This window comes from Sceloporus undulatus, chromosome 1 (assembly GCF_019175285.1).
Source record: "Sceloporus undulatus isolate JIND9_A2432 ecotype Alabama chromosome 1, SceUnd_v1.1, whole genome shotgun sequence".
Lineage (NCBI taxonomy): Eukaryota > Metazoa > Chordata > Lepidosauria > Squamata > Phrynosomatidae > Sceloporus > Sceloporus undulatus.
In genome coordinates, this window is record NC_056522.1 from 212606855 (window position 1) to 212634528 (window position 27674).

The 27674-nt window shown below is 39.7% G+C and overlaps 1 protein-coding gene across 4 annotated transcripts in view; it reads left to right on the forward strand.

Moving 5' to 3' along the window:
* Positions 1-263: 263 nt before the first annotated feature.
* Positions 264-27674, forward strand: part of LOC121922958 (sodium channel protein type 3 subunit alpha) — a 95779-nt gene continuing 68368 nt past the window's right edge. For 2 of the 4 annotated variants that reach the window (XM_042452953.1, XM_042452972.1), the window contains exons 1-4: positions 408-603; positions 20770-21000; positions 24342-24659; positions 26774-26892. In XM_042452953.1, coding sequence (XP_042308887.1) covers positions 24393-24659; positions 26774-26892 — 386 coding nt within the window. In that variant the 5' untranslated portion in view covers positions 408-603; positions 20770-21000; positions 24342-24392. Of the gene's footprint in view, positions 367-407; positions 604-20769; positions 21001-24341; positions 24660-26773; positions 26893-27674 lie in introns of those variants that run through there. The other 2 variants (XM_042452963.1, XM_042452981.1) reach the window with 2 other exon arrangements.

Sequence of the window (27674 nt, forward strand, 5' to 3'; positions counted from 1 at the left end):
TGGCCATCTCTGAAATGAAAACCACTTGTCTTTTAGGCAATGGGCAGCATTTCCTCTCTGCACCCAGTTGGTGCGTGCGCCTGTGTTTGCTTTTTTTGTGTGTGCCTGGAGGAACTCAGCTAGGATGTAAAGCTGTTGATTCAAGCCTCAGCTCCAAAAAGTGGTACTTCTCTTTTATTTGCACTCTGTGCCAGTAGGTGGCAGTGCCAGGTTAGGTGCTGCCTCCCTCCCACCCCCTCATCCTTTTTCTCTCTCCATCCCCACTCTCCCCACCTCCTAATGTGCTGTTTTCTGATATATGTTGGGTACCATAGAGTGAGGCAGAGAACAGGAAGCGGAGGCAGAAGCAAAGAGGATTCTGGAAAGGTCTGTGTGGGGGTATATATATATATATATTCTCTCTCTCCTCTCCTTTTCCACTGAGAATACTGCAATTAAAAGGAAGATGTAGCTATAAAGCATTGTGGTCAGAAACCTGAACCATTATTACCAGAGGAAGCTGTTTATTTGTTGTTGCTGGTTGATATTTTTTATTATTATTATTTAAAGCATGATCTTGCTGTCTGGATGCTGGGCTGTGATTTCTCCCTCCCTTCTCATCAGGTAAGCTGGCAAGCCATTTCCTCAGGCAGAGGATGGGATCTTAGCAACCAGAAATCCCTGGGAAAGAGGGGATCTGGTTTTTGCAGTCTCTGGTTTTGGGGTACAGATAAAATGGGGGAGGAACTGAAAGCCATTTCAGTTCAGAAATTGTCCAAATGTGGGGATGCTGCAGGGCTGGTGGCTGCTTTGGTGGTGCAACCTCTTCTCTTCCTCTTCTTCTCCCTCCTCCTGCTTTCCACTTGCTTTGTGCATGCTTACCTGAGAGTAAGCCCAATTGCATTTTTGGAGGCTTACTTCTGAGTAGACATGCATAGGCTTCTGATCTTAAAACCTGGCCTAGGACTGTAGATATTACCTTCTCCCCATTGTGGAATCAGATTGTAAGATGTGGTCTTCTTTTTTTAAAACAACAGGGAGGCATTGGAGGCACTTTGGATTTCCAGTAGAGATCATCTTGCTCCTAAGTGAAAAGGAATAATATGTACTTGGTGCCTTAGCATTAAGAATCAAAATCAGAAGTGGTTATGAAGGGCTCACATTCAAGGGTCACAAGGAGTATGCTTGTATAGTATTGCATCTTGTTTATACCTTTTTCAGCTGTGCTCTCTGAAAATGACAAATCCATTTTCTCATGTTTTTGTAAATGTTACAGCATTATGTGTGAGATCCCTCCCTTTCACCCTGAGACAGGTTTCATGAGGGGAGGAACATGGCATCCAGATGAGTGATGATGAATGGAGGCCCCATTTCAATCCATAATATCAACAACCCACTCCCTCTCTCTGGATGCAAGGCCTGTTAGGAAAGCAGACCATCACATGTATTTTAAATGTGCTATTTGTGAGAGGCTCTATTGATGTGCATCCTCAGACCATGTTAATAATCGTTTGTTGTAACTAGGTAACCAAGCACTGTTTTCAGATGTGTTTGGCTTGAGACAGGTAGCTGATGCTAATAAATCTATTTTGCCTGTGGATACTGAAATTTGTGAGCTTGCTAATTACAGTGCCTTGTTTTATTTTGTATTTTTCCCTTTGGTAGTTTATTTCCTATTAGGTTTCTGGCCAAATGGCCGTAATAAAGTTATTATTATTATTAGGTTTGGAATAAATTGTGTGTGATATACACTTCTATCAAAATGGGGCTCCATCCAGGATATGCAACAGGAGTTTATTGGAATGGTGGCCCAGACTGTAGGTACTGAGAAACAGCGTCTTAGATTAATTGACATAGATAAAACATGGCCATGAGGATTAATGGATTTTATGTTTGGGAAGAATCTGATAATTTTTGGGTAGGATGTGTAGCTCTAGCCTACAGATTGTTCCTGATTGCAACAAATCATGTCAGATAAAGGATTTTTGATTGTTTGATCTGGCACTATTTTTTTTAAAAAAATTAAAGTCTTTACAAATTTCTGCTTCTGTTTGTGCTGACACTTCAGCATATTTTGCTTTACATGAATCTCTGCTTCTCATGGAGCATGAGGAATCACTGCCCGAGGAATATAAATTATTTTCCCTCAGTCAATCTGCCTTCTAGCTTGCTTGTGTGTTATGAAGCTGATGCTGTTTTGTGCTGCTTCGTCCTTCTTTTAATGTACCTGAGGTTATACTTGCACTTCATCCAGCTGCTTGCTTCAATCAAATATCTGCAGCTGATTTATGCTCCACACTACTATGGAGTAGAGGCCAAGAGATTGTGGCCTATATGTCAATATTCATTACGTATGTACCGTACAAGCTGCTTTCAAATTACAAAATGTCTTGGCTTTTTTTTAAGCCAAGGGCAGAAGTGAGATAATGTGACATAAGCAACATGGATCACCGATGGGAATCCATTGCCAATTAGCTATGTCTGCTCTCTGTCAACTTCTTATCCAGGATGAAGATTATTACTCCTAGAATAGAGTAGTTTGGGTTTATCCAGATGATCAGCTTAGGGCATGGCCCTAACATGTATTTTTTATATAGTTTTGAAAGTCTTAATTTAAAGATAGCAGTGTTATGTGAAGGTGATGAGTCCCACAGACCACAATTGAAGGACTAGTCTGAGAAGAGTGTGTTCCAACAGAAGTAGGAATTGTATGGTTCCAAGGCAGAGAAGCTGTATGGGATATCAAGGAATCTGTAATAGCTGGCAATGTGGCCCATAGAATTGGTCATCCATCTTCATCTAATCAGGAATGTAGGGTAGGAGTCCAATGGTTAAAATTCTCCTGATAACCTTCTGTAGACTTAACTGCTTAACATGAAGCTAAACCATCTGTTTCAAAAGGCATTGGGTCAGTAGCCAGTTTAATAACTGTGCATAATATTACGTACTGTTTGTTTATTTAAAAAATGATCTTGCTTTTCAATTCATGTCACTTCTCAATTTGGCTAATAATAAACTGATGATAAAATATAAACACAGATATGAAATAAAACATCATTTCAGTTCACCTTAATGACATTTGGCCAGGATAGCAGAGCCTTTGGGATGCATGAGGCCATTTTAGGCAGGCAGGGATTACAGGAAACATCAGTGTTTCCATTGGTTTGCACAGTGGGAAGAAAGGGTGCACCGTCAAAATAGATGGTGGGGTGAAAAGGCCTGTCCACACCAAGGACTGGGTGTGTGTATGTATGTGTAGGTCAGCATTTGTTCCCACTTCCAGTTTTGAGGGGGAATGTAGCCTCCCCACATTTGCAAACCAGCACACATACAAACAAACTCTCAGGCATGTAAGATATTGTTATGATAAAATGATTAATGGCTCATAACCAGTATTTTGGCTGATAAAATGCCTTCTGCACCTCTTGCATGTGTGCCAAAAGAAGTCCAACTGGGTTTAGTGGTACTTATTCCACTATATCACACTGTAGGCATGCAGTTTCCTCTACCCTGGCTGGGCTTACACCTTACCCTGTCCTATTCTCCCTGTCTGTCAAATACAGAACCTCAGTCCTTGAGGCTGTCTGTACAGAGAAGATGTTCTTCATTTGTTTCTGCAGCTGCTCTCAGAGTGGCCCATTGGAGCAGGGCACAATGGCAGCTTTTCCATTAAAATCCATATTGTTGAGTTTTGCCTTTACGTAAACTATCTTTCCATATTAAGAGTACAGGATTGTGAAAGCCTTATCTGGGCTCTGAAAAGAGAACAACCATGCTGCCATAAAACTGGGGAGACTTTCAACATCTGATGTTGGTTCAGAGCTTAGAAAGAGGTATCAGTAACTATAGGGTCTAAAGTCACCAGACCCTGTCTGATCTTAGAAGCTAAGCAGGGTCAGCCTGGTTAGCACTTGGCTAGGAGACCACCAGTGAATACCAGATGCTGTAGGTTATATTTCAGAGGAAGGAACTGGCAAAACCATCTGAGTATTCCTTGCCTATGAAATTAATGGGGTTGACAGCAACTTGGTGGCACATATATATACACATCAGCAACCATGTGGAGTCTCTGAAAAGAGGGCACCCTGTAGTGTGGTCTAGTTGCCTCCATCTCCCCTGTGATAAGGATGCTATGGCAATTAGGGGTGACTGGGCTGGACATTACTACTTGTAGTATGTCTTGCACTGAACTGAAAAAGATTCATTCTGCAGCTATTACAAAGTTTGCATGTAGTTTTCATTAATGGACTAAAGTAGAAATTCAGTAAGGGAAGGTTTTCCTTGTACTGCATCTCCATGTTATAATGTCTCCACCTGTTGAATTCCTGCCCGTCAAAGCTGTACAAGGTAGTAACTCTAACTGGATTGCATATGGGCTTGAAAAATTAAATTTGCAAATGGAAGCCAAGTTGAAAGCTATGGTGTTCTCGTCAGATCATTCTGCTGTTATTATTACCCATCCATATTTAATAGTTGAAATGTGTCATTAAGATATACCTTCAAATCAGCTCAGTTCATAGTGTTTTCTTGGCAACATTTCTTCACAGTGGGTTTGTCATTGCCTTCCTCTTAGGCTGAGAGAGTGACTTTTCTCAGGCTCTGCTTTTCTTGATTTTTCTTTTTCTAAATGGAAAAGTCCTGTCTCTTGGTGTTTGTGGACAGAATTTGCTGTGTCTTGTAGGACCAGATGTTTCCCTGAATCTTTCCAATATATTTGCCAGAGAACAATGTCTCTTGGCATAAGGTGGGAGGCTGAGCTTGAGATGAAGTACTTGCTCCCTGGGCTGTTGCGAACAAGTAATTAATTTTCTATTTGCGTTTATCCATATGAATCAAGAGTGCATGTGTGAAAACCAGTGAAACTGTGATTTTCATCAGGTTGGCTTGTATTTATGGCAGATTTGGCTTAGTGTTTCTTGCTGGATGTCTCATGCTCACAACATGATAATTAAATATAAATATATAAATATAAAGTATAGCAATGGGAACTGTCAATAGATCATAGCTCTTCCCACAGCACCATGCTATTTACTGATTGTGTGATGAGCTGGCCACACCTGCTGTCCATACTCTGTGTAGTAGTCTGTAAGGTATCCTCCACAGAAGAATCTGGATGCATGGATTCCATCTCTGTGTGTAGAATTTCCTTTTCAGTCTGTCACTGAATGTGCAATGGATGGGAACACATGTTTGGAGGAGCTCATAGGCTGTGTGATTGGAAATCTGTGTAGCTGAATATAATTGTTCTAATAATCATACCTATTGGTTGCAATTATTCAGTTCTGTAGCTGTTGTTGAACTTTAGCTCCCAGTACAGGCCAACCTCAGGGAACAAAGCCTCTGACAAAGAAGCTCCTTTTAAGAAAGGCATTTTTATGCCATGTCGGATCACATTTTCTTCCTCATTCTCCACCAGCAGCACCAGTATTGTGGGGTTGGTGAAGAAGGGTTGGAAAAACATAGACATTTTGTGTCAGGTTGCAGCAGAATGTCTGCAGTAAACAATAAAATAAAAGCTGGAAAAGAATGAGATTAGATTCTAACCTATCTTTTTATAGCCATGTCTGCCTGCCCATGACAGGCAAGGTAAATAGCAGCTGCCTCTAGAATGCCTTACTGTGCATACATCAGCAGTAAAACAGAGAGAAAGGGGGGAAAACAAATCTGCCTGCCTTGTTGGCTCCCCCCAGCATGTTAAAACTCATTTTAAAAAATCTGTATGGAAATCAGAAGCAAAATAGAGACTGGCCAAAGGAAAAACTCAGCCCTGAATGTGCTTTGGAAAAAAGCGTTCAAGTAGCCTCTCTAGAAGGTTCAAAATGTGTTGTTGTTGTTGTTTTTTTACCTATGCAAGGCTTCACAGACCTGACTGTTTCATTTCACATGTATGTATTGTTAGTTTTGAATAAAAAGTTTGCCGAAAGGTGTTAAACTAAAACTGCTCCTCCTCCTCCTCTTTGTGGTACAGGAACTTAGAGCTATTTTTTCAATGTTATTTCTGCCAGTTTTTTTTTTAATTAGTAATGCCCATGAATTCATCTACTTTGTTAACTGTGGTATACCTGTACTTTTCATCATTGGTTATGCTGCATTGGTCTGCTGGGAGTTGTAGTCCAAAAACATCTGGTATGGTATGTATTTTTTACCCCTGATTTAAGTAGAGAATACTTGGATTCATTGTACTGGTACTGAGCATGGATGTGTAACGGGGTCCTCAAGATGCTGTTGGATTGCAGCTCCCACCAGCCCTTGCCTTAGATTGTGTTGTTTAGGCTGATAGGAGTTCCAGTTCAGTAACATCTGGAGGGCCACAAGTTGCCCATCTTAGTATATAAAGAGTTACAGCGATTATGCCCACTACAGTATGAGAGTACCAAAATGATGCTGGAAAATATAAAAAAATTAAAGGTTCTGATTCTTGTCTATTCCATTGTAAGAAAAAGTAGTAGAAAGCGTTAAATTCTAGTTGCAAAAGGCCACTAGTAACTGATGTAAATTATAAAAAGTCATCTGGCTTGCCTAGCTTAAACTGGAGCATTATCATGATATAGCCCAGAATTCAGCGACAGGTGTGAATATGGTTTAAATCAGCTCTGTCATGCTTCAGTATCTAGTTAACCATGTTTACCCCAGTATAATTCTTTCTTCTTTGTGAGAATGCCATTTTCTTTTCCATTTGCAGCTCATAGCAGGATTATCTATGATGTTGATTTTATCACATTTATTATCTTAAAATGTAGATAATGGTCAGTTTTTGTCCAAATTGACATACAGTTAAGACAGCATTTGAAGGCTGGCCTGTTGAGTCATTTATTTCTCTTATTTATATTCCTCTTTCCACCAGGATGCTCAGAGAGGTACACAGTATGCCAGTTTGGAGAAAATAATTATGAATATCTAGAGATAGCCATCTGGTAAAGACCCAATGTGTGTGTGCATGTACCTTCAAGTCACTTGTCAATTTATGGCAACATCATGAATTCAGTGGGTTTTTTTTTAGGGAAGGAATACTGAGAGGTGGTTTTACTAGTACCTTCCTCTCAAATACAGAGAATATAGAGAAGAACTGGCAGTATCTGCTGGACCTGATCCCTTTTTCCACTGCCAGCCCCTTCTCCTTTGTGTCATGTCTTCTTTTAGATTGGCAGGGCAATCCAACAGTTTGTAAGTTGTGAGCAAGATATAAATAAATGAAAAGAAATTAAACCAAATAGCTTATAACACCTGGTCTCCTATGCAGTTACTAACCAGGGCTGACCATGCTTAAGTTCCAAGACATGCCTTGAGCAACCCATTAAATACTTGCCAGTCACATTAACTCTGCTGGTAATGAGTTGAGTTCTCATGAAGTGCATTGCCGTTTTGGATTGCTGCTGTAACCTGTATGGCTTTTTCAGAAAGTCAAACATTTATGGTAACATGAATGAAAAAGCATGTTTTCTGTGTCATAATTATCAGAAATCCTCTTCTGTGCTTATTTTTCTATGCGCAAGTTTTATTTCTCTTTCCATCACTCTCCCTCTCTGGCATAGGTAGAATGCAGGAGGAGTGGAACATTAGTTTGAACACTACTAATGTACCTAAGTGCACATTAGGTGCACATCTAATTTTAGTGGTTATATATATTTATATTATCTGCTTAGAAATTTGTAAAAATATTACAAATAAACAGTAAACAAAATTATTTGACGATCAAAACAGAGGAATTTACTAACAGGGACCAGGGTACATATTATTGCTTGTACTGTTCATTGTTAAAGTCAATCCACATCTCTTGACAACAGATAAAGAGTTATTCTTCAGATCAGCAGTAAATATATATCCGGAAATGCAAGGTCATAGGATGAAAACTGGAATGTGAGAGATTTTTTTTCACTTTCTCAACTTTAGGAGTCACTATTCAGATACTTTAGAGAACAGAGCCTTACAGGAATGTGAATTTCTTGCACATCTATTTTCCTTCTTTTCCTGTAATGTCTGAAGTGGGATTTTTGCATGATACATGTTCTTTTACTCTTGTATTGTAAATATCCAGACTTGCTTACGCCATGATCATGGAAGGAAGTGTGTTATTAATATTAGTGGTATAAAAAGATTCAAGCTGACTTTTTTGGAATTGTTTGTCACAAATGATGGCTATGGATTTGAGTGGGCTAAGGAGCTTGTGGCCTTCCAGATGCTGGACACAACTCCTATCACTCCTACACAGCATATGTGACTGTGAGGGATGATGAGAGCTGAAGTCAGTTTTATCTAGAAAGTTACATGTTTTTTCCCCTGGACTAAAATGAATACCCCTCCCCCCCATGGTTCTGTTCAACACCAGTTTTACTGATTGCTCCCTTCTCAGTTCTCAAGATGACTATTATATATTTTAACGAAATGATTTCACCTTCTGTGGTGCAGAATTTGATCACATGTACTAATTATTACTGCTTCTTTTCAGTTGAAACATGGGAAAGGAATTATACACTGCTTAACAAATGAAGTGACTGTGGGATTTAGAATTGATTTATTTTTTATTCTTGCAATCAGTGATTTTCCTTATTATCTAAACCTGCAAGCTTACCTCAGAAAAGCAAGTTGGCCAGCTGATGAGACACTTAGCCGTTTCTTAGCTGAAGAATGAAGAAATTCTACCACCAGTTCTGCACTCCTAGCTTCGCACGACCTTCACTGTCATTGAATTTAATGAAACCTGTTTTTTTTTTAAAAAAAGGATGCTTAGGTTTGCAATCTTAAATTTATGCAAACACCATGTCATTTCAGCACATACTTGCTTGGCCTTGGGGAAAAGTTAGTGTTATTGTGAATTTTATTGAGATTACTTGGGACAGTTTGGTGTGGAAGAGTCAAAATATGGAGAATAGGTTAAAAGTTTATGGCCTCAATGCAGTAGATTGCCTTTTGTCTGTACCAGCAGAATCCCCTTTCTCCTGCAGTGCTTCATACATTCTAAAAACCTTCTCCTGCTAGCTAGGAAACTAGTTTTTGGGAGGTGTAGGAGCAAAGAAAGAGAATAAAATTCCATCATATAATTCATTTCAGCCCCGCTTACATGACCAATCATAACTGATCATGGGAGCTGAAGTTTGAATCATCTGGCCAATACCAAATTGGGGAAGGTTGCATTACTAGGGCATCATCTGCACTGCAGAATTAATGCAGTTTGACACCATTTGAACTGCCATGGCTCAATGCTATGAAATCTGGGATTTGTAGTTTGTTGTGGTACCAGAGCAGAAAAAATTAAATATCTCACAAAACTCCAGATTCCATAATTCCTTAGCATTGGGCCATAGCAGGTAAAGTGGTGTCAAACTGTATTACAGTTGGCCTTTCTTATACACAGATTTTTTATACACGCATTCAAGCATCCACGGTTTGAAAATGTTCAAAAAAGTATATATTTCAAGTATCAAACCTTGATTTTCCCATTTTATATAAAAGACACCATTTTGCTATGCCAGTGTATTTAATGGGACTTGAGCATACATGGATATTGTTATCCATGGGGGATCTTGGAACCAAACCCCAGCGTATAACAAGGGTCCACTGTATTTTTGCAATACAAAGGCGGCCCAGGTAACCAATAATGTTGCCAGAGTAGATATGTGAAAAGAGGATAGGTCATCTGGATTTGTCACTTAGGAGTTTATTGCATGCCAAATCCACACCAGAAAAGACGTGGGTTGTTCAGATCTTATCGCACTGCCCTGTGCCTAGGCAGTAGGCAGCCTGTATTCAACCTGAACTTCTCCAGCAGCTTTTCAAGAATGGGAAAATCTCATTCATGAAAAGCTGCAGGGGAAGCCAAGGTTTGATATACGCTGCCTACTGCCTGGGTACGGGGCAGTGTGATAAGATCAGTCGGTGACAATTATAGTCCACGTCTATTCCAGCACAGATTTGGCGTGTGATAATGTATGTCTGATTAGTGTTGCTAGGCTTTCAAAATAGCAAAAAGGGACTGTCAAAACCCATGACATGCTGGGTTAACAACCAGGAAGCAGGTGTTCACAAGTTTGTGTTCTACCTAAATATCAAAGGAAAACACTAATTTCAGTTAATTTAGCCATGTATTTCTCTGTAAAATTAACATTATCTGCATCCATAAATTACAGTACATTTCTGTTTTCCTGAAGGGCCCACACCTCAAATTACAATACAGGTTTTTGTTTGTTTGTTTGTTTGTTTTTGGCCCCTTGTTCAGTTTGTATTAAAAAAAAGCTTCCCAACCGTCAAATAAGGGACATCCTTTATAATAAGGACCACCTGCCAGCCATGTAAGGAACAAGCTTTTTGGCCCTCAAATAAGGGACACCTGGGCAACCCTGGGTGTGATCCTTCTTGTGTGGCTTATTAGGCCTGACTAATTTTTTTAGGTTTTGGGTTTATTTGTAAGCAACAGAAACACAACAGACTTTTAACACCAAAGGCCTATAAGAGGGTATGGGGCTGTAACTTTATTATATATTTGAATGGCTGTAGCTGGGAGCAAAAGGGGATAACAAGTGGTGTCAGGCCATTTACTGTACTAATTTGGTCGTACAGTAAGTGATTCATGTGTACCAGTTTGGACATGTTGCTTTCCTTTTTCACTATTGTGTATATTGTAATTTGAAAAGTGCCTGATGCAAATCCTTAAGTTGTGAGCCTCTGTCCATTGAGCCTTAGCAGATCGGATTGTGTTGTAGGACTTAGCTGCTGACAGTTGATTTTTGGGGGTGTTCTTGGTGGACATTGGATGGTTGCATTTTCATTGCCCAAAGATGGACAAGAGTGAAAGAAACTGAAGTAGGATAGCAAGGCGGTAGTTCAGGAAGAAGAGGACCTAGCAGATGTAATGGCTATTGGAAGTGACACATGAACTACTAGTTCTTCCTCTCTGTTGTAGTTGGCACCTTCTTGAAAAACACAATATTGTGGGAGTGCTTGTCCATTCTCATTGTCAAAGAAAATGAAAAAATAAGGAGGAGAAAGAGAAGGGGGGGGGGAGTAGGCACCAGGTACAAAAGGTAATGAAGTGGGTTTCATATTTTGAAATGGAATCAGAAGTGCATTTCAAGAGTGAAAAGATCAAAGACCTCTGCATGATATGCCCTACATCGTTTTTCTCAATCTGTTGCCTGCTAAATATGTTGTAGTATAATTTCCATCTTTATAGGCAAGCATGGTCACTGGATGAACTGTGGATGTCCTTCCACACAGTACAGTTACAATACACTGATTCCACTTTAATTGCCTTGCCAAGATCCTAAGGAATCTTTGGATTTTCAGCTAGGGAGGGGCCTCCTCTGAAAAAATCTTGCCAAGAAAAACCAATGATATGTTTGCATTAGGGTTGCCATAAGTTGGAAATGACTTGAAAGCACACACCGCCACCAGTTTGCCAGAGGAAGTTCCTCTGGTGCCTCTGACCAAACTATAAACCCCAAAATCTATAGGATGAAGGCATGGCAATTAAAGTGGAATCACAATACTATAACTTTGTAGTGTGAAAGGGCCTCAGGCTAGGGAAAGCTGTTGAATGATCCAGAGGTTAAATATAGCAAGAATACCATTGCATTCTATTTCTCATTGGCAAAATAAGGCTCATTAGAAGAAATGGTTTGTGTCAGTACCTTTGCTGTACTTCCACAGTGTGACAGTACGTTAGATAAAAGCACTACATCCAAAGACGCTGCAATTTGCTAAGACATAACAAAAGTAGACAGCTAAAGCAGAAAGCTGGACAAATGAAATCCAAAATAGAAACTTATTTCTGTTATTATTTTATTATTATTTGAGAGCAATAAGCTGTTATAAAGGCTGCTGATAGAGTGATGAGTTCTCTGCAACTTTGGGTTTTTAAGTATGAGGCTAGCAAGAATGAGAAAAAGGAACTAAGCATTTTTTTAAATGTTCATTTTCTTTTTTTATGTATTATATGCCTTTATTAATTATTATAAGACAAATAAAGTATTACATACATATACAAATATCACTTAGTAAAATATACTTAAGAGAGGGAAAGAAAAAAAATATTGAATCTATCGATCATACATTGTTATAATTGTTTTCCCATAATGTTGAAATCTTACCCCATTTCTCTTCATATTGTTGCAAGGTTCTATTATTTTTTGACATTGATGTCATGTCCGAAGTTGCTAGCTCATTCAGCTTCAAAGACCATTCCCTTATTGTTGGAGTTATGCTGGATTTCCAATTTTTTGCCCAAATCAATCGAGCAGCTTTTATCATATATAGTAAAGTACTTAATTCGTCTTGAACCAAATTGTCCTGTATTCCATCAGTTATATTCAGCAAGAATAATTCTGGGTTCAGGGGTATATTTTTCTTTAGGGTACAAACTATATTCTTATGAATCAGTTTCCAAAATTTTTAACAACATTGCACTGCCACCAAAGATGGTAGAAGGAGCCACCTTTTTTCTTACATTTCCAACATACTGAATTACCATGTTTGGCTATTTTAGCAAGCCTAGTTGGAGTCATGTACCATCTGTAAAATAGTTTATAATAAATCTCTTTTAATTTGTTACATGTAGTAAACCGTAGTTTCTTTTCCACACATTCTCCCAAATGTACATTTTCTTGAACTGCATACATGATGTTCCAGCAGCTGCTGTGTGTTGAGCGGATTAAATGAGGTAGGACCAAAATTATTCTAGAGAGGATTCCTGTGGTTTACTACCAAAATGAACAACAACCAATTCTTCCTCAGTGGGTTTTGTATCAGATTTGAGCTGCAATTCTTAATAGGGAGAGAACCTTAGTGAAGAGAGTTACATTTCCTTGCAGGCAGTTACCAGTTAACCAGAAGAAGAGCAAAGTACTGGAACAGTTAGTACTAAAACTCTGTTAAAATGTCAGGCTAGATTCTTCATAAATTCTTGTATTAGGCATATATGTATCTCAGATATGTAGTCAAGGATTCCAATGAGGATATAATTAAATGTCAGGGACTTGTGGTTTCTTTGGGATGAGGTTGTACATACACAGCCATTCTATTTATTTTATTTCCTTCAAGGAATTCAAAGCAGCGTACATTGGGCAGTGTACAATCAGTCCTCTTTATCCACAGATTCTAGCATCCATAGATTGCAAATATTTTAAAAATATGTAAATTCCAAAAAGCAAATCTTGATTTTTGCCAGTTGATATAAAGGGGACAGCATTTTACTATGCCATTGTATATAAAGGGACTTGAGCATTCATGGATTTTGGTATCCAAGGTGGTCCAGGAACCAAACCCCTGCCAAGGGCCCACTGTACATTGTTCTTTTCTCTCCTTCTACCATGTTATTCTTATGATTCTGTGAGAATATTTGTGTGGAGAAATAGTGACCAACCTAATAGTGATGAAGTTGGTTACCAACCTAACAGTTAACAACTTGGCTGCCCCCTGAGGTTTCACAGCAAGCTATGGACTTGATCTTGAATCTCCTTAGTATACTATTAAATCCTGACCTAACACTTGAACTTTGGCATCATATATTTCAGGCCTCATTGAACCCACTGACAAGCCAGTAAATGTAAAAGTTTCAGGGTATATACCCACCACCATTCCTTTCTCTAGGATTTTTTTTAAAGAAAAGAAAAATACAGTTGGAAATTATGAAAGGAAGTTAAATTCCTCAATTTAAGCCAAAGTAGTTTTACACTGGAGTTTTGGTTTAGCATTGGCTACTGGTTTAACTGGTTTTTAAATTAAATTGTATGAGCATGCCAAGTTATTGACCTCCCGGTGGGTACCTAGAGAAATGGATAGTTATGTGGTTAACTTCCCCCAAAAAATCTGCTCTCAAATCCTTTAAGTGGGCTCTTGGTATCTGATGAGATTTGATTTTCACACACACAGACACACACACACACACACACACACACACACACCCTGTGGATACCAAAATCCGTGGATGCTTGAGTCCCATTAAATGCAATGGCAAAATAAAATAGTGTCACTTCTATAAAATGGCAAAATCAAGGTTGTGTTTAGGAATTTATTTATATTTTGATTATTTTCAAGCCATGGATGCTTGACTCCATGATTAAAGAATCTGTGGATAGGTCAACTGCACTCCATGTGAAAGGGAAAAGAAGGTAGCCAAATATTTATTCATGAACCACTTTGTTAATAATTATTTTAATACTTACTTGTAACAGTTCCTTGTCTACATGCCAAAATTTGAAACATATCTGCCTCCCCCCTCCTTCCTCATTTATTCCTTAGGGGGGAAAATTACTTTGGAGGGAGTCATATTGCTACCCATTTAGTTCTTCTTCTTGTAGGTTGCTTGGTCTTGTCAAAAAATAGTGCATCAACAGTCTTAATAGCTTCACAACCACATGATTCATGTGTTCAATAAAACTGAGGTTATCCAGAAATGAAACACTGATCTGCAGCCTCAATTTTAGATCTGCAGGAATGGGAAAGAAAATAATAAAGATAAGGATGGAGAAAGAAAGAAAGAAAGAAAGAAAGAAAGAACAAACAGAAATAAATCTCACATAGGAAATTAAGCATTGTGGGAACTGTCCAGTGCCACTGGCAACAACCAATTATTCTTATCTAAATGGAGCAAGTAATACAGTTTTATGATTTAAATAATATTTATCTGAGAGTTTCCTTGGATGTAGAGATAAAGAATCTCTGATCACTAACCATAATTGTTGGCAAGAATTTCTACTGTACAAGGCATTTGATACGTAAAACATATATTTTAAATCAATCTTTCTGGAGTTCATAGAGCACATTGGGAGCTGAATATTGTTTTAAGAAAATTGTCAGATGCTGAAGTGGACAATTGTCAGGAGTTGTGTAAGAAAGCCACATACACACAAAACCTTCAATTGTTTACTTTTTTAATAAACTTTTTTGGAATGTTCAAAACTAAAAATATCTCCCACGCCTTTCTAGACGGTTGTTGAGTCCTCCAGTGAGTGGGTTTTTGCCTTTTCTCTCAGCATGGCACCATGATTCAACTTTCTGCTTCAGAGAAAACTGAAGCATGCTTGACTAGCCACTGCAGGTGGCTGGTTGAGCCTTGCTTTAGTTCCCCCTGAAACAGGGTGCAATTCTTGGCACCAAGAAAAGGTACAGATTCCTCAACAGAAGCAAATTGGGAGGTGGTTTTTTTCATTTTTCCTTAGCCTTCTCTTTGTCTTTAATAAGTTGGAAGTTTCTGTATCTTTTCTAGGTGGGCATTTTGGCACTTCTTTGCAGCATGTAGTTGTCCCTTGTATCATGGGGAGGCTGTTCTGCATTGCTTTCCCCACCTTTCCTCTTGCTCCTTGTTCTCTTCTCCCCATCATTAAGCCCCCAGTGAGCTCCTGCAGAGGTTTGCCTTCAAATTTCCATCACAGTTGTTTGGTTGAGATCATCCTGCTAAAATTTTGCAGGAACTTTTGTATGCTCTCAGGATCCAGGAGGGCAAGTTGGGGAGCCTCAGGGGCTAGGGTACATGCCTGGTGTAAGCCTTGTGCAAAACATACATTGTTAACTTGCAGGTGTCATTTAAAAAAAAGACTCACCATTTTTATTAGAATTCAAACATCTGAGGAAGTAGGCTGAAGTCTATGAAAGCTCTTGCTACCAACTTTCTTCTTTCAGTTAGTCTCAAAGTTGCTACAAGATCCCTTGGCATACTCCAACTTCCTCCTCTAAAGAGGAGGAAGACCACTTCAGTAGATCTGGGGATCAATTTTCACTCCCTCACCTGTACCTCCTGCAGACCATATCACTGTAAAAAACACTCTTCCATGGCCTCAATCCCACTGTCTATTGAATCGAATTCAAATTGATTCTAACTGGTTCAAACGTCCCTGGTTCCCACTAAATTTGAATCACTGAAGCAATTCCGAGAGGGGGGCCATGCTAGACCCATTTAAACCGTGTCATTTTGATGCTCATTTTTTCTGCTTCTTTTTTGATTAATTGGTTAATTTTGCAATAACTCAAATTCAGCCCAAGTGTGAACCAAGTGCAGATTCGAATTTGCTCCCTGTGATGTAGGTGAAGGTGGGCTTGCCTCTCTTCCCAAGCTTCCTGGGGAGCCCTAACCTATTCCCAAGCTTTTGGGAGGCTGCTCCAATGGCCATCACTGTTGCTGCCACCGCTTCCCTAACCCCCATTTCTTCCTCCCAGGGGTTCCACTCTGGTAACCTCGAGATTGGATTTCTGCAACGTACTCTACATGGGGCAACCCTTATACCAAACTCGGAAGCTACAAATGGTACAGAATATGGCGGCCCGACTGGTCACTGGTGCTCCCAGGACCAGCCATATAACACCGGTTCTTAGGGACCTCCATTGGCTGCCCATTCGCTTCCGAGCTCAATATAAGGCGTTGGTTATTACCTATAAAGCCCTAAATGGCTTGGGCCCAGGATACCTAACGGACCGTCTCTCCCCGTACATTCCGCCTCGCACCCTCAGATCGTCTGGGCAGCAACTACTGAAGGTGCCTGGGGCCAGATTAGCCTCCACCTCGAGGAGGACTTTTTCCACAGCTGCCCCAGCCCTTTGGAATAAGCTGCCCACTGAGCTCCGCTCATCTACCACCCTGGCCCAATTTAGGAAGGATCTCAAAACCTTCCTATTCCAGCAGGCATTCCCCGAATAAATATCCTGTGGGCCTCCCTCCTCTTCCGTGGCCATGAGGTTGGGCTATAGGGGCTTTTTATCTGTTATTGTGTTTTATGGTTTTTTTTTACTTTTTCTGTATTGCATGTATTTTAATCCTGTTGTTAGCCGCCCTGATCCCTGGAAGGGCGGGATAAAAATAAAAATTTTATTATTATTTATTATTTTATTATTACTCACTGGGGAGTCCCCTGAACAACCCCAGGGGACAGGTGGTGACGAGGCACCGATGGTCTGGCCTCCCTCTCCCAGAGAATGCCATTGGTCCCCCTTTGCCGAGCTGCTGTGTTCCCGCCTTCCACAGCCATATGTCTCGCCCACACCATGAAGGATCAGGCGCAGGGAGGGAACCTCTGCCACTGCAGCCTCTTGCCCCTTCCCTGGCCCCTTGCTCTGTACTGGGAGAGTCGGGGTTTGACTGGGAGAAAAGGAGCTGCTTTGATCGGTGCAAATGTAGTGTGAACCACGCTCTGCTGCTGAACTGATTCATCGATTCTGATCAGAAACCAAATGTACTGTAATTGGGAATGAGGCCCCTGTTATTTAAATAAAATTAAAGAGGTGGGCAACAAAACAGAAGTGGCCGCAACATCTGCATATTTTTTGGCAAAGAAAGACTGGGGATTTTGCTTGAGAGGGGAGTTGCTCTGGAGGAGGGTGTTTTAGGATGTTTATTCCTAAAACACATTCCTTCTCTGGCTGTTGAGTAGGGGTCCATAGGATCTGGGTGAGTGCAAAACCTGGAAGGGAACTACCTGTTATCCATCTGTGGTCTAAAGGATTTTGTGGCGCTGAGAGTGAACCTTCTATAGAAATGAACAAATATACTCGACTCTGTATATACTCGACTATAATGTGACCTCGTGTATAAAGGCAAGTTCGGGAGCCAGAATTATGGATTTTGATAGGGCCTGTGGACACATTGAGGGTAAAACCTAGGGGCATGTAACAAAGGAGCTAAAGAATGAAGCAAAGAAAAGCAATGCCAAAGAACTTACAAAATTCCATCAGGCATCACTGTTTGTGCTCACACTAAAAGCTGGGATGGATGAGTGAGTAGGGGTCAGTCGTTCTGGGAGAGATTACACCAGGGGGTGGTTCTTTTTTAAATACGAGTTAAAGTATAGTGTTTACATTAACCTATGGATATGTAGTCTCAGTTTTTTGGGGTCAATTTTCAAAATTTTCTAGACTTATACATGAATTAATACAGTAAGCACACTATTTTCTACCATAAGCAGCTATAATGTTGCAAAAGTAGCTGAGGATTACAAACTCCAGATCCTAGCTAAATTGGGCAGAAGAAGGCTGTCATGAAAAGAAGTGACTAGAGTTGAAAAGGCAGAGCACGTGCACCTCTCACAAGATTTGGTTTGGATCACAGTTTGTTCAGCTTGACTAATTTTGGAGCTGCTTGTTTCTACTCAGGTCCAAATCCATATCTTAATTTAGAAGTTCAGTTCATTTTGCCTGCCCATATCTGCCATTAGACATCAACAAAAGACAATTAAACCTTTTTTTTCTGTACGTAGATAGATCTTGTAGCACCTTTGAGACTAACTGAAATTGGCAACCTGAGCTTTTGTAGACTTCAGTCTACTTCCTCAAATGCATTTAGTCTACTTCCTCAGATCCAAATGCATCTGAGGAAGTAGACTGAAGTCTATGAAAGCTCATGCTGCAAATTTCTTTCTTTCTGTTAGTCTCAAAGGTGCTACAAGATCACTCTATGTACTGATTCTACAGACTAACATGGCTATATCACTGAATTCTTTTTTCTGTTTATCAAAACTGTAGAGATGAAATCTGATCATTTTCAGAAAAATAGTTACAAAGTATTCTATTCTCCCCCCCCCCCCCGACTTCACGTAGTCCCAGAAGCTCCAAGTAGCTTAGCTAACAGTCAGGAATTCTGGGAGCTGAAGTCCAAAAAATCTGGAAGACCAAAGTTTGGAAACCACTGCAAGTTTAGGGTATCTATTCTGTGCACCTTAACATTTTTTCATTTTTTTAAAAAAGGGATGAATTGCTAGTTACTTTTTAAATACAATAGTAGACTTGAATAGTTGTCCTTTCCAAGGGGTTCAAGTGTGCCAAGTTTCTGAAAAATAGGTCAGTAAGCTGAAACTGAATCCCAATAAAATTAAGGCTTTGTGGATTGGTGGTTCTCAAGTCTAGGAATGGGTAAGCAACCTACTCTGGATAGGGTTGCACTTCCCGAAGAGTTAGGTGCAAACCATAATTTGGACAATATAAAAAAAAACATGAAACACAACATTTAAGATCAAAGTGGTCCAAGTGGACTCCATGGCACAGAGTGCTTGGGGCCAGCTCAGTAGTCCATGCATTGGCAACTTTCTGATTACATGGAGCTGTCCTTGAAGATGACTCAGAAGCTGCAGCTAGAGCAGAATGTAGCAATGAGATTGTTAACTGGATTATCAGACAGACAAGATGTAACACAGGTATTAAAGGACCTGCATTGGAAGGGCAACATAAGAAAATATTATTATGCATGATTATAGTGGCAATGTTTGTCAGTGCAAAGAACTAAAAAACTGAATTTATACCAATATTTGATGATTGACTTATTAAATTGTTGGCTATGATACAAATGAATAAATGAAATACAGTGATTAAAGAAATACAAAGAAATGGCAAGCACTAATAAAATACAGTGGTACCCCGGGATACGAAAGCACCGCCTTACGAAATTCCCGGGATACGAAAAAATCCCATAGGAAAAAACTGTTCCGGGTTACGTTTTTTTTCCGGCTTACGAAAAAAAATTTTGGTGCTTTTCGGCGCTTTTTCGCACGAAATCGCGGCTTTTAGCGCTAGCGCCTATGGCTTTTTCGGGTTACGAAAAAAATCGGGTTACGAACGCCGCGGCAGAACGAATTAATTTCGTAACCCGAGGCACCACTGTACTGGAAAGAGAAATGGGGTGACAAGATTATAATAGATTGAAAACATTAAGTTAATTAAACTTAATACTTCTGTAATAAGATTTAAGTAAGAAGAGTTACAAAAAGAGGTAGAGATATGATTTATTAGATATGTAGAAAGAAATTTGATATATAAAATTTAGCAGAAGATAATTGCTTGGTTTTGAGGAAAGTAAAGGGAATGTTGGAAAGATATACAGTATATCGTATTTATTTATTTATTTATTTTAAGGAAAAGGGAATTTGTTGGAAAGATATGAGAGTCTATAAATAGTGTAGTGATGGTTGAAAGATGTACAAGTGACTATAATAATAAATATGGAACTGCATTTGCTGCCAATTCACTTCCAGTCTGAATTCAGGAAGCTCATGATGACATTTAATGCCCTGAATAGCTTAGGACCTTGACATCTGAAGAGCACCTCTCCCTTTTTATACCTGCTCAAGAATTGAGGTATGCTGGGAGTATCTTTCTTTTTGCCCCTCCAGTGGGGGCAATATGAAGTGGGAGGACATGGGAGAGAGATTCTTATATGTGGCAACCAGATTGTTGAATGCCCTCTTGGAGGTCTGACTGGAGCCAACACTGGGGTTTTTTTGGTGCCAAGCCAAAAAAATGGCTTTTTATTAAAAATTTCAAGGACAATTTTTTAAATTGTGTGTGCACAAACTGTTGTTGTGTTTAATATGTTTTTATATTGTCCAAATTATGGTTTTAATCTGAAAATATTTTAGATTATTTGAATTGTGTGCTGCTGCAATATCCTGTGATGAAGGGTGAGATCGAAGCATTTTGATAAATAAAACAAATACAAGCAGCAAAATTCGTAAAAGTGTGATTAAAAAGTCCAAAAAAATCACTGGTAGAAATATTAGTTTAAAAATTACAGATTGATCAAATACAGCAATTCCGTTACCCTCCAGATCAAATGCTGAAATAGTAGGTTCGTGATCAAGCAGCAAAATACAAGTTAAGGGAGGTCAAACAAGCCTGCCAGGGAGACCATGGGGGACATCTTTTCAAAACATGTTTTTCTTGGGACAGTTCTGTGACTATGAAAGTATCCTTGCATCAACATTTCAATAAACTGGTTTGTCACAAAGTTAATGAGAGTTTCCAGCAATCTGTGCAATTATGGCATTTGATACCGTATGTAGAAATCAATCTTCTTCTCCTTTCTATCCTAATGTTTTCAAGGTTCTTCTGTCTTATTTTGGACAAACATGTTGTGATGTGACTGCACTCTAGCAACCTTTTTTTTTAAAATCTTTTTTGGATATACCATAATGAGAGGAATCTATTGACTGTGGAAGCATTCTTGTTTCACCCAGTGGTCACGATAAGATATCTTGGATTCCTTTTTTCTCTCGAGGAAAATATTTCATATTCCACAACTATTTGAAGATCTGACATTTCCCAAATAACAAGGTAGGATGCATTTTCACTCTGCACTTTTACTCTTTGCTCTTCAGCTAAATATCATTTTTGTGAAGTTGTATTCAGGTTTTCATTTTTTCACTGACACAAACTTTGCTAGATTTCCTGATGCCCCCACCTGCAGTACTTTAGAGGATTTGCATCTTACATCCATTTAAACTTCACATCTGGTCTGACTTATTCACAGATTCCACCTTTGTTCTCTTTCCCATTAATTGGCTTATCCCCCCCCCCCCACTAGTCTCAGCACAGATTTGGGTCTTCTGCCCACCCTTCATACCATGCCTTTCCTGAGCAACAAAAGTACTTCCAGCAGGGTGGCCTGAGAAAGGAAGCACATCCTTGAGCTGCCCTATTAAGGATTAGACATTTAGTGATAGTATCAGGACTGTCTATGCCAAAGCACAGTTGCACTCTAGGTGTGACTCAAAAGTGGGTTCAGAGAAGGGCAAGAAGGATGGTAAGAGGTATAGATGACATAACATATGAAGAAAGTTGAAAGTTGAAGGAGCTGGGAATGTTCAGGTTGCTGAAGAAAAGACTGAGTGAAGACAAGACATGATTGCATTCTTTAGATACTGCAAGGTGTATTACATACAGGAGACTGCAGATTGATCTGAAGTTCTAACAGGGTAGATTTTGATTGGACATTAGGAGGAACATTAAAAATAATGTTTTATTGATAGTTTTCAAAACACTTCTACAAATACATGAAAGGAGAAAGAAGAAAAGTTGAAGCATAAAAGTTAAAGATAAAAGAGTAGCTGAAAAAAGGAAAGAAAAACTTTTCTTCTTCCATTACTATACCTATAATTATCTTTATATAATTCTTGTCAAACATATAAATCATTACATCATGTCACATTGTGATAGTTAATATTCCATTTTCAAATCTTGATGCTAAGAAGTACTTACTTTGTTAAATGTTATTAATCCTCGCTACTTCAAAGTATAAACCCTTTTTGCTTTATATTATGTATAAATCCAAGTATTTCTGTCACATTTTATATTACAAGACCCTACAAAATCATTACCGTTACCAAGTCATCACCAAATCCAATCATTGCCTCATATCTGTAACTATTTCATAACCTGTCCTAGCTAATAACCAAACATAATTTTTTTCAATTTCATTTTAAATTTAAACATCACCCAGCCAATCCATGGCTCCCCTGTCTTTTCAAAATCCATTCCTTGCCTCTTATTAACATTTCAAAATATTTCACATTTGCTGTTTTAAACTATTTATCATGAGTCAGAGAAGTTTATTGCACGGCCCCTAAAACGGGCCCAGTGTATTCTAAACGTGAACGCGTGCGGGCCCGCACGGAACAGGATGGGGCCAAGAACCCCTTTTTATCACACGCTGGAATGCCACCTTTGCTGCAGGGCTTTCCAGTTGTGTCCCCGTTCCGTTCCAGAGAGCACCATTTCTGGGAACTGTTTCTAAGTGTCCCCAGAAATGGTGCCCTCTGGAACAGAACGGGGACGCAACTGGAATGCCCGGCGGCAAAGGCAGCATTCCAGTGTGTAATAAAATGGGGTTCTTGGCCCCATCCTGTTCTGTGCACGCCCACGCGCATTCACATTTAGAATGCACTGGGCCCATTTTAGGGGTCGTGTGATAAACTCCAGAATATCTTCCTTTTTCATCTTTCAGACCCTTCAGTCTTGCAATCTAATCCTTTCATTAAATCAACTTTCAGATTTAAGGAACATCTTCACAGTGAGAGCAGTTCAGCAATGGAACCTGTTGCCTAGAGAGGTAGTGGGGTCTCCTTCTCTGGACATCTTCAAATAAATGCTGGACATCTACCTTCTGGGGATGCTCCAGCTGATGTTACTGCTTTGAGCAGGGAGTTGGACTTGACGACCCACAAGGCCCCTTCCAACTCTGTGGTTCTATTCTATTTCAAATAGTCATAATTAGAGTATTATTTTGTAAAAGCTTGGCACACCCTCAGAGATGTGTGGATCGCTCTGGTTTCCAGAACTCTTGGTGTTTATATGTCTTCTTAAGGTGCATTCAGACTGATTAAAAAGTCCTGAAAGCCCCAGATTTTGTTCCTATTCTTTCAAATTTTATTTTGGAGTGCCGAACACATTTTGTTTATCCTGGAATATTTTCTGTGAGCTCCCAGTATGATCACACACTTTTTATACCAATTCCCCAGACTGGTTTATTTTAATCCAGTATAAAATTGGAAAGAATAGGAAGAAAATTCAGGATTTTTCATTGAGTCTGAACGCACCTTCAGGCAGTGATGTAGACTTCAGGTCACTTCAGTGTCTCAACTTGTACATGAATTGGCAATAAATTATGCATTGACTTGAATAGAATCACAACTTATATATCTTTAGTGACAAATGTGCTGGCATCATTCACTTCAAGCAGCAGGCAAGACCTGCCCCCAGGCTGCCCCCTAGGAGCCCTGCTGGCGCAGTGGTTAAATGCCAGTACTGCAGCCACTCACTCAAAACCATAAGGTTGCAAGTTCAATACTAGTAAAAAGGCTCAAGCTCAACTCAGGCTTGCATCCTTCTGAGGTCGCTAGAATGAATACCCAGATTGTTGGGGGCAATTAGCTTTCAGTTGTAAACCACTTACACACTGTTAGTTCAGTATGAAGTGGTGTATAAATGAAGCTGGTTGTTGTTGTTGTTGTTGCAGGGCATATTTCTTGGAGGAGAAGAGCAAATGTGTTACACAATTAGCTTTTAGGTAGAAGGATCCTTCTAAAGCTTTTGAAAAGGTTTTGTAAAGTTCCTCTGATGTGCAGTGGGACAGGCTGCCAAGCAGACCTCAACCCCGCCTCAAGCACATTGCCTAATGCGTTTGCTGTTCCCTCTGAGAAACATGCCCCACTTCCTTTTTTTTCCCTGTTAAAAGTTGGCTGCTAGACAAGAGACTCATCATGAGACTTGACTTGAAAATATCTTTCCAGTATTTGAGACTACACTTGAGACTTGAAACAAAAGACTTGAATACATCACTGACCTCAGGTGTCTTCATAGATGTCAGTGGCTGTTCTGCATCTGACTTGCTGGACCTTTAAAAGAGGAGGTTGACCTTGACAATTGCCATGGGACTTCTGGGAATCACTTTCCCTGATTCTAAAGTAGACATCTGCTTTGTAGCAATTAAAGAAGGGAAAGCTAATTGTTTTGTGCAAAGAAATCCATCCCATGATAAGTCCTACTTAATTTTTTAAAATATATTTTAGGCTTGTTGTTATTGATGGATGCAATAGCACCTGAATGTTTTCCTGACTTTCTTTTGTTTTCTTTTCTTCCCCCCCCCCCCCCCACTTTTTTATTTTTATTTTTTGCAGGTCCTTCTTATGCCATAGGTAAAACATAATTTAAATGTGCAGGATGAAAAAATGGCACAGGCACTGCTGGTACCACCAGGACCTGACAGCTTCCGCTATTTTACTAGAGAATCTCTTGCAGCTATTGAAAAACGTTGTGCAGAGGAGAAAGCAAAAAAGCCCAAGCAGGATCATTCAGATGCTGATGATGAACATGGGCCAAAACCAAATAGTGACTTGGAAGCAGGAAAATCACTTCCATTTATATATGGAGACATTCCTCCAGGAATGGTATCTGAACCTTTGGAGGATCTTGATCCCTATTATAGCAATAAAAAAGTGAGTTTTTGATAAGACTGGCTGGATTTCAGCTGTCCCTGTTAGTTTCTGCAAATGTCTACTATTACATTAATCTCTGATGTCTTCCCACCGTTTATTGGTATCAGCAATTTTGGAAACAGTGTGGAAACAATTGGAATTTCACAAAGAAATCTCACTGTGCAGCATTCGTTTACTAACCAAACCCACGAGCTTCTTCTTGTCTGTTCATGCATGGCTGGAGAGGCTAGGGACCACCTGAAGTCCAGTTCCCTGAAAGTGCCAACTCCAAAGAGCTTCATAGTTTGCACTATTTTTCCTTTCCAAAGTGAGTCAGTAGTAGTGGTGAGGCGGAAGAGCTGGTTGTAGATTGACTCACTCACCTGTCAGGTTTCTGCCTGGCAGTCTGGTTGGCAACAGCAGCAAGTAGGAGTGAGGGCAGGAGCGATGACACATAAAGAGAGGCAAATCCACAGAGGTATAGAGAGCTAGGGCATGTGTCTTGCCAAGAGACCCTCACAAACCTGAATCTAGCACTTTATTACGGTAATATCTGACCACCCAGCCATCTGTGGTTTGTTTTGGTGATACCTCTGGCAGTGATTGCCTCAGTAGCATAGTTTTGACAGAGGATCTGGCTAATCATAAAGCTTCTTGGTGCAATTGGTTGAGCTGCTTTCACCCCTGCGGGTTGCTGACTGGGCTAATTTCATTTAGCAATCTTTGCTTGCCACTGAGTGAGCCATGCAGATCCTGCATGGGTGCATTGCAGATGGAAGGAGTAAGGGAAAGAAGTATTGTTCTGGTAGTATCTGGTAACAGCAGCTGAAAAGACATAGGTTTCCAAGAGGAGTGTCGAAGAGAATGGAGGGAAGAAGAGGAGGAATATGGGGAAAGGATGAGAGATCAAGTATTTATTTATTTATTTATTTATGGTATTTATACCCCGCTTGGTTTTAAGAAACCAATTAAATCTTTTGGTTACATGCATCTAGCATTTCTACACTCATTTATATTTAACATAGCAATCTGATGGATTTCTTTTGATGTACTCTTTCCTCCAGTACCAGAGTTATGCAAAACTTGGATCCAGTCTCTGTTAATGAAACAAGGGAGTTGTCCAGGCAGCCAAAGAGGAGGTTTCAAGACAAGGCCAGCCAGGTAGCTAGAGTGTGAGGCTAGAATTAAGGAGCTGGTCAGAATGGCTGTTGTACCAGCAAGGGCAGGCATCAACTGAAGGGCTTTAAACTGGTCCTGGGGCTCCTTTTCTTGGTGACGCATTGCTGAACCTGTTAAGAATCTTTTTTTGGAAGTAGTACTGACAACAGGAAGACCTTGCCCTCCCCACAGGGTGGACTCCCTCTGTTTCTAATGCTTGCTTTTTCTTGGGATTATTAGTGCCATTGTTCGGGGGTTAAAAGCAGAAAGCAATTAATACACAGCTGCTATTGAAGTTTCAGTAGGGGGAACCTTTAAGGTTCACATCACAGATTCTGTGCCACCTAGCTCTTGCAGGTGCTGCATTCTGCAGTGGAATTCTTTCCCTGACACTGTGGCCAAAGGTACAGGTCCCACTGAATCAGCATTCTCCTACAATGATAGCCATTCTGAGGCAGGCTCTGAGAATTGGTAGGACATGACATTTGAACTGACACTAATAAGAAGCCACAGCCTCTGTCACTTGTAGAGAAGTAACTTAGTTCACAAATATATAGTGGCATGTCACAAAATGGATTTGCTTGTTTATTGAAAGCTTGTTTATTGAAAACTTCATCATGTCCCAAGTCATATCTTTGCTCAGGAGGAGAAAATGTCCCATGATTTGAATCTGATAATGGCTAAGGTATGTATACTTCTCACTGATCTTTCTGGTTATTGTCAGATTTTTTTTAAAGATGAGATACTCACATAGCTTGAATTACACTGACAGCAATGATTTCTTTAAGTCCTTGTAATTATTATATTGTTGTTACTATATTAACACAAGTGGAATGTGTTTGAACCCGCTTTCTAAAGATGCCATATTGTGGAACATCAGGAACTGAGATCTTCCATTAAAGTCAATGGAACAACCAAATTTAGGAAGCACCAATAAATAATGCATTTTTCACTTCTATGCTGTTTTTGTTTTCCAGACCTTCATAGTATTGAATAAAGGGAAGGCGATTTTCCGATTTAGTGCCACGTCTGCCTTGTACATTTTAACTCCTTTCAACCCCCTCAGAAAAATTGCTATTAAAATTTTGGTACATTCATATCCTTTTCAAGTAGCTGATCTTTAAGTACAAGAAATAAAATCTGAAGCAACTTTTTTACAGTGTTGAAACAAATGGCAGTGGTATTTACAAGTACATTTGTTTCCTTGTGCTTTAAAACACATCTAGAGCTCCACTATCAGTTCAGAAGCACCCACTAAATAAACCTGGTCTCTGGTTTTGGTGGGAAAGTTCCTACTGAAGAGCTCACAGCATTGCCAATTTCTTATTCTCCCTTTTGATTTTAATGTTAGAAGGTCCACAGTAATATCAGTAGTTTCCCATCCATCCTGCAATGCAATTAAATTCTGTTTTTACATCAGGGTTGAGCAACTAACCTTTGGTGAGGGAACAAATTGCCTACCCACAACTTTCTGCAAACTCTGTGATGTTATAATTTCTTGGACAAAATACCAGATGTACCTTTTTCCCAGCTGGGAAAGAGTTAAAGGAGCAAAGTGCTCTCAAAATTACTGGGTACACTGGCTGAGGGTGGGAAAGTGGATAACCAACTGGAGATAGTGGGGACCCTAACTTGTGGGAAGGGGCTATGGGACGTGTGGGAAGTGTCCGCACCTTTTGTGGACTGGATCCGGATTGTCTGCAAGTCATAGGTTCAGTAGTCAGTGAAGTTTCATCCCAGAAGAACCTGAAACACACTTGGACATTTCCTAAATGGTGTCATTGGGATATTTGAATACACATAGGAGTGGGATTTGAGGAACTGAGGAAAGGAAGGTATTGATGAGACATAGAAAGGGGCATTCAATGTTCTTAATAT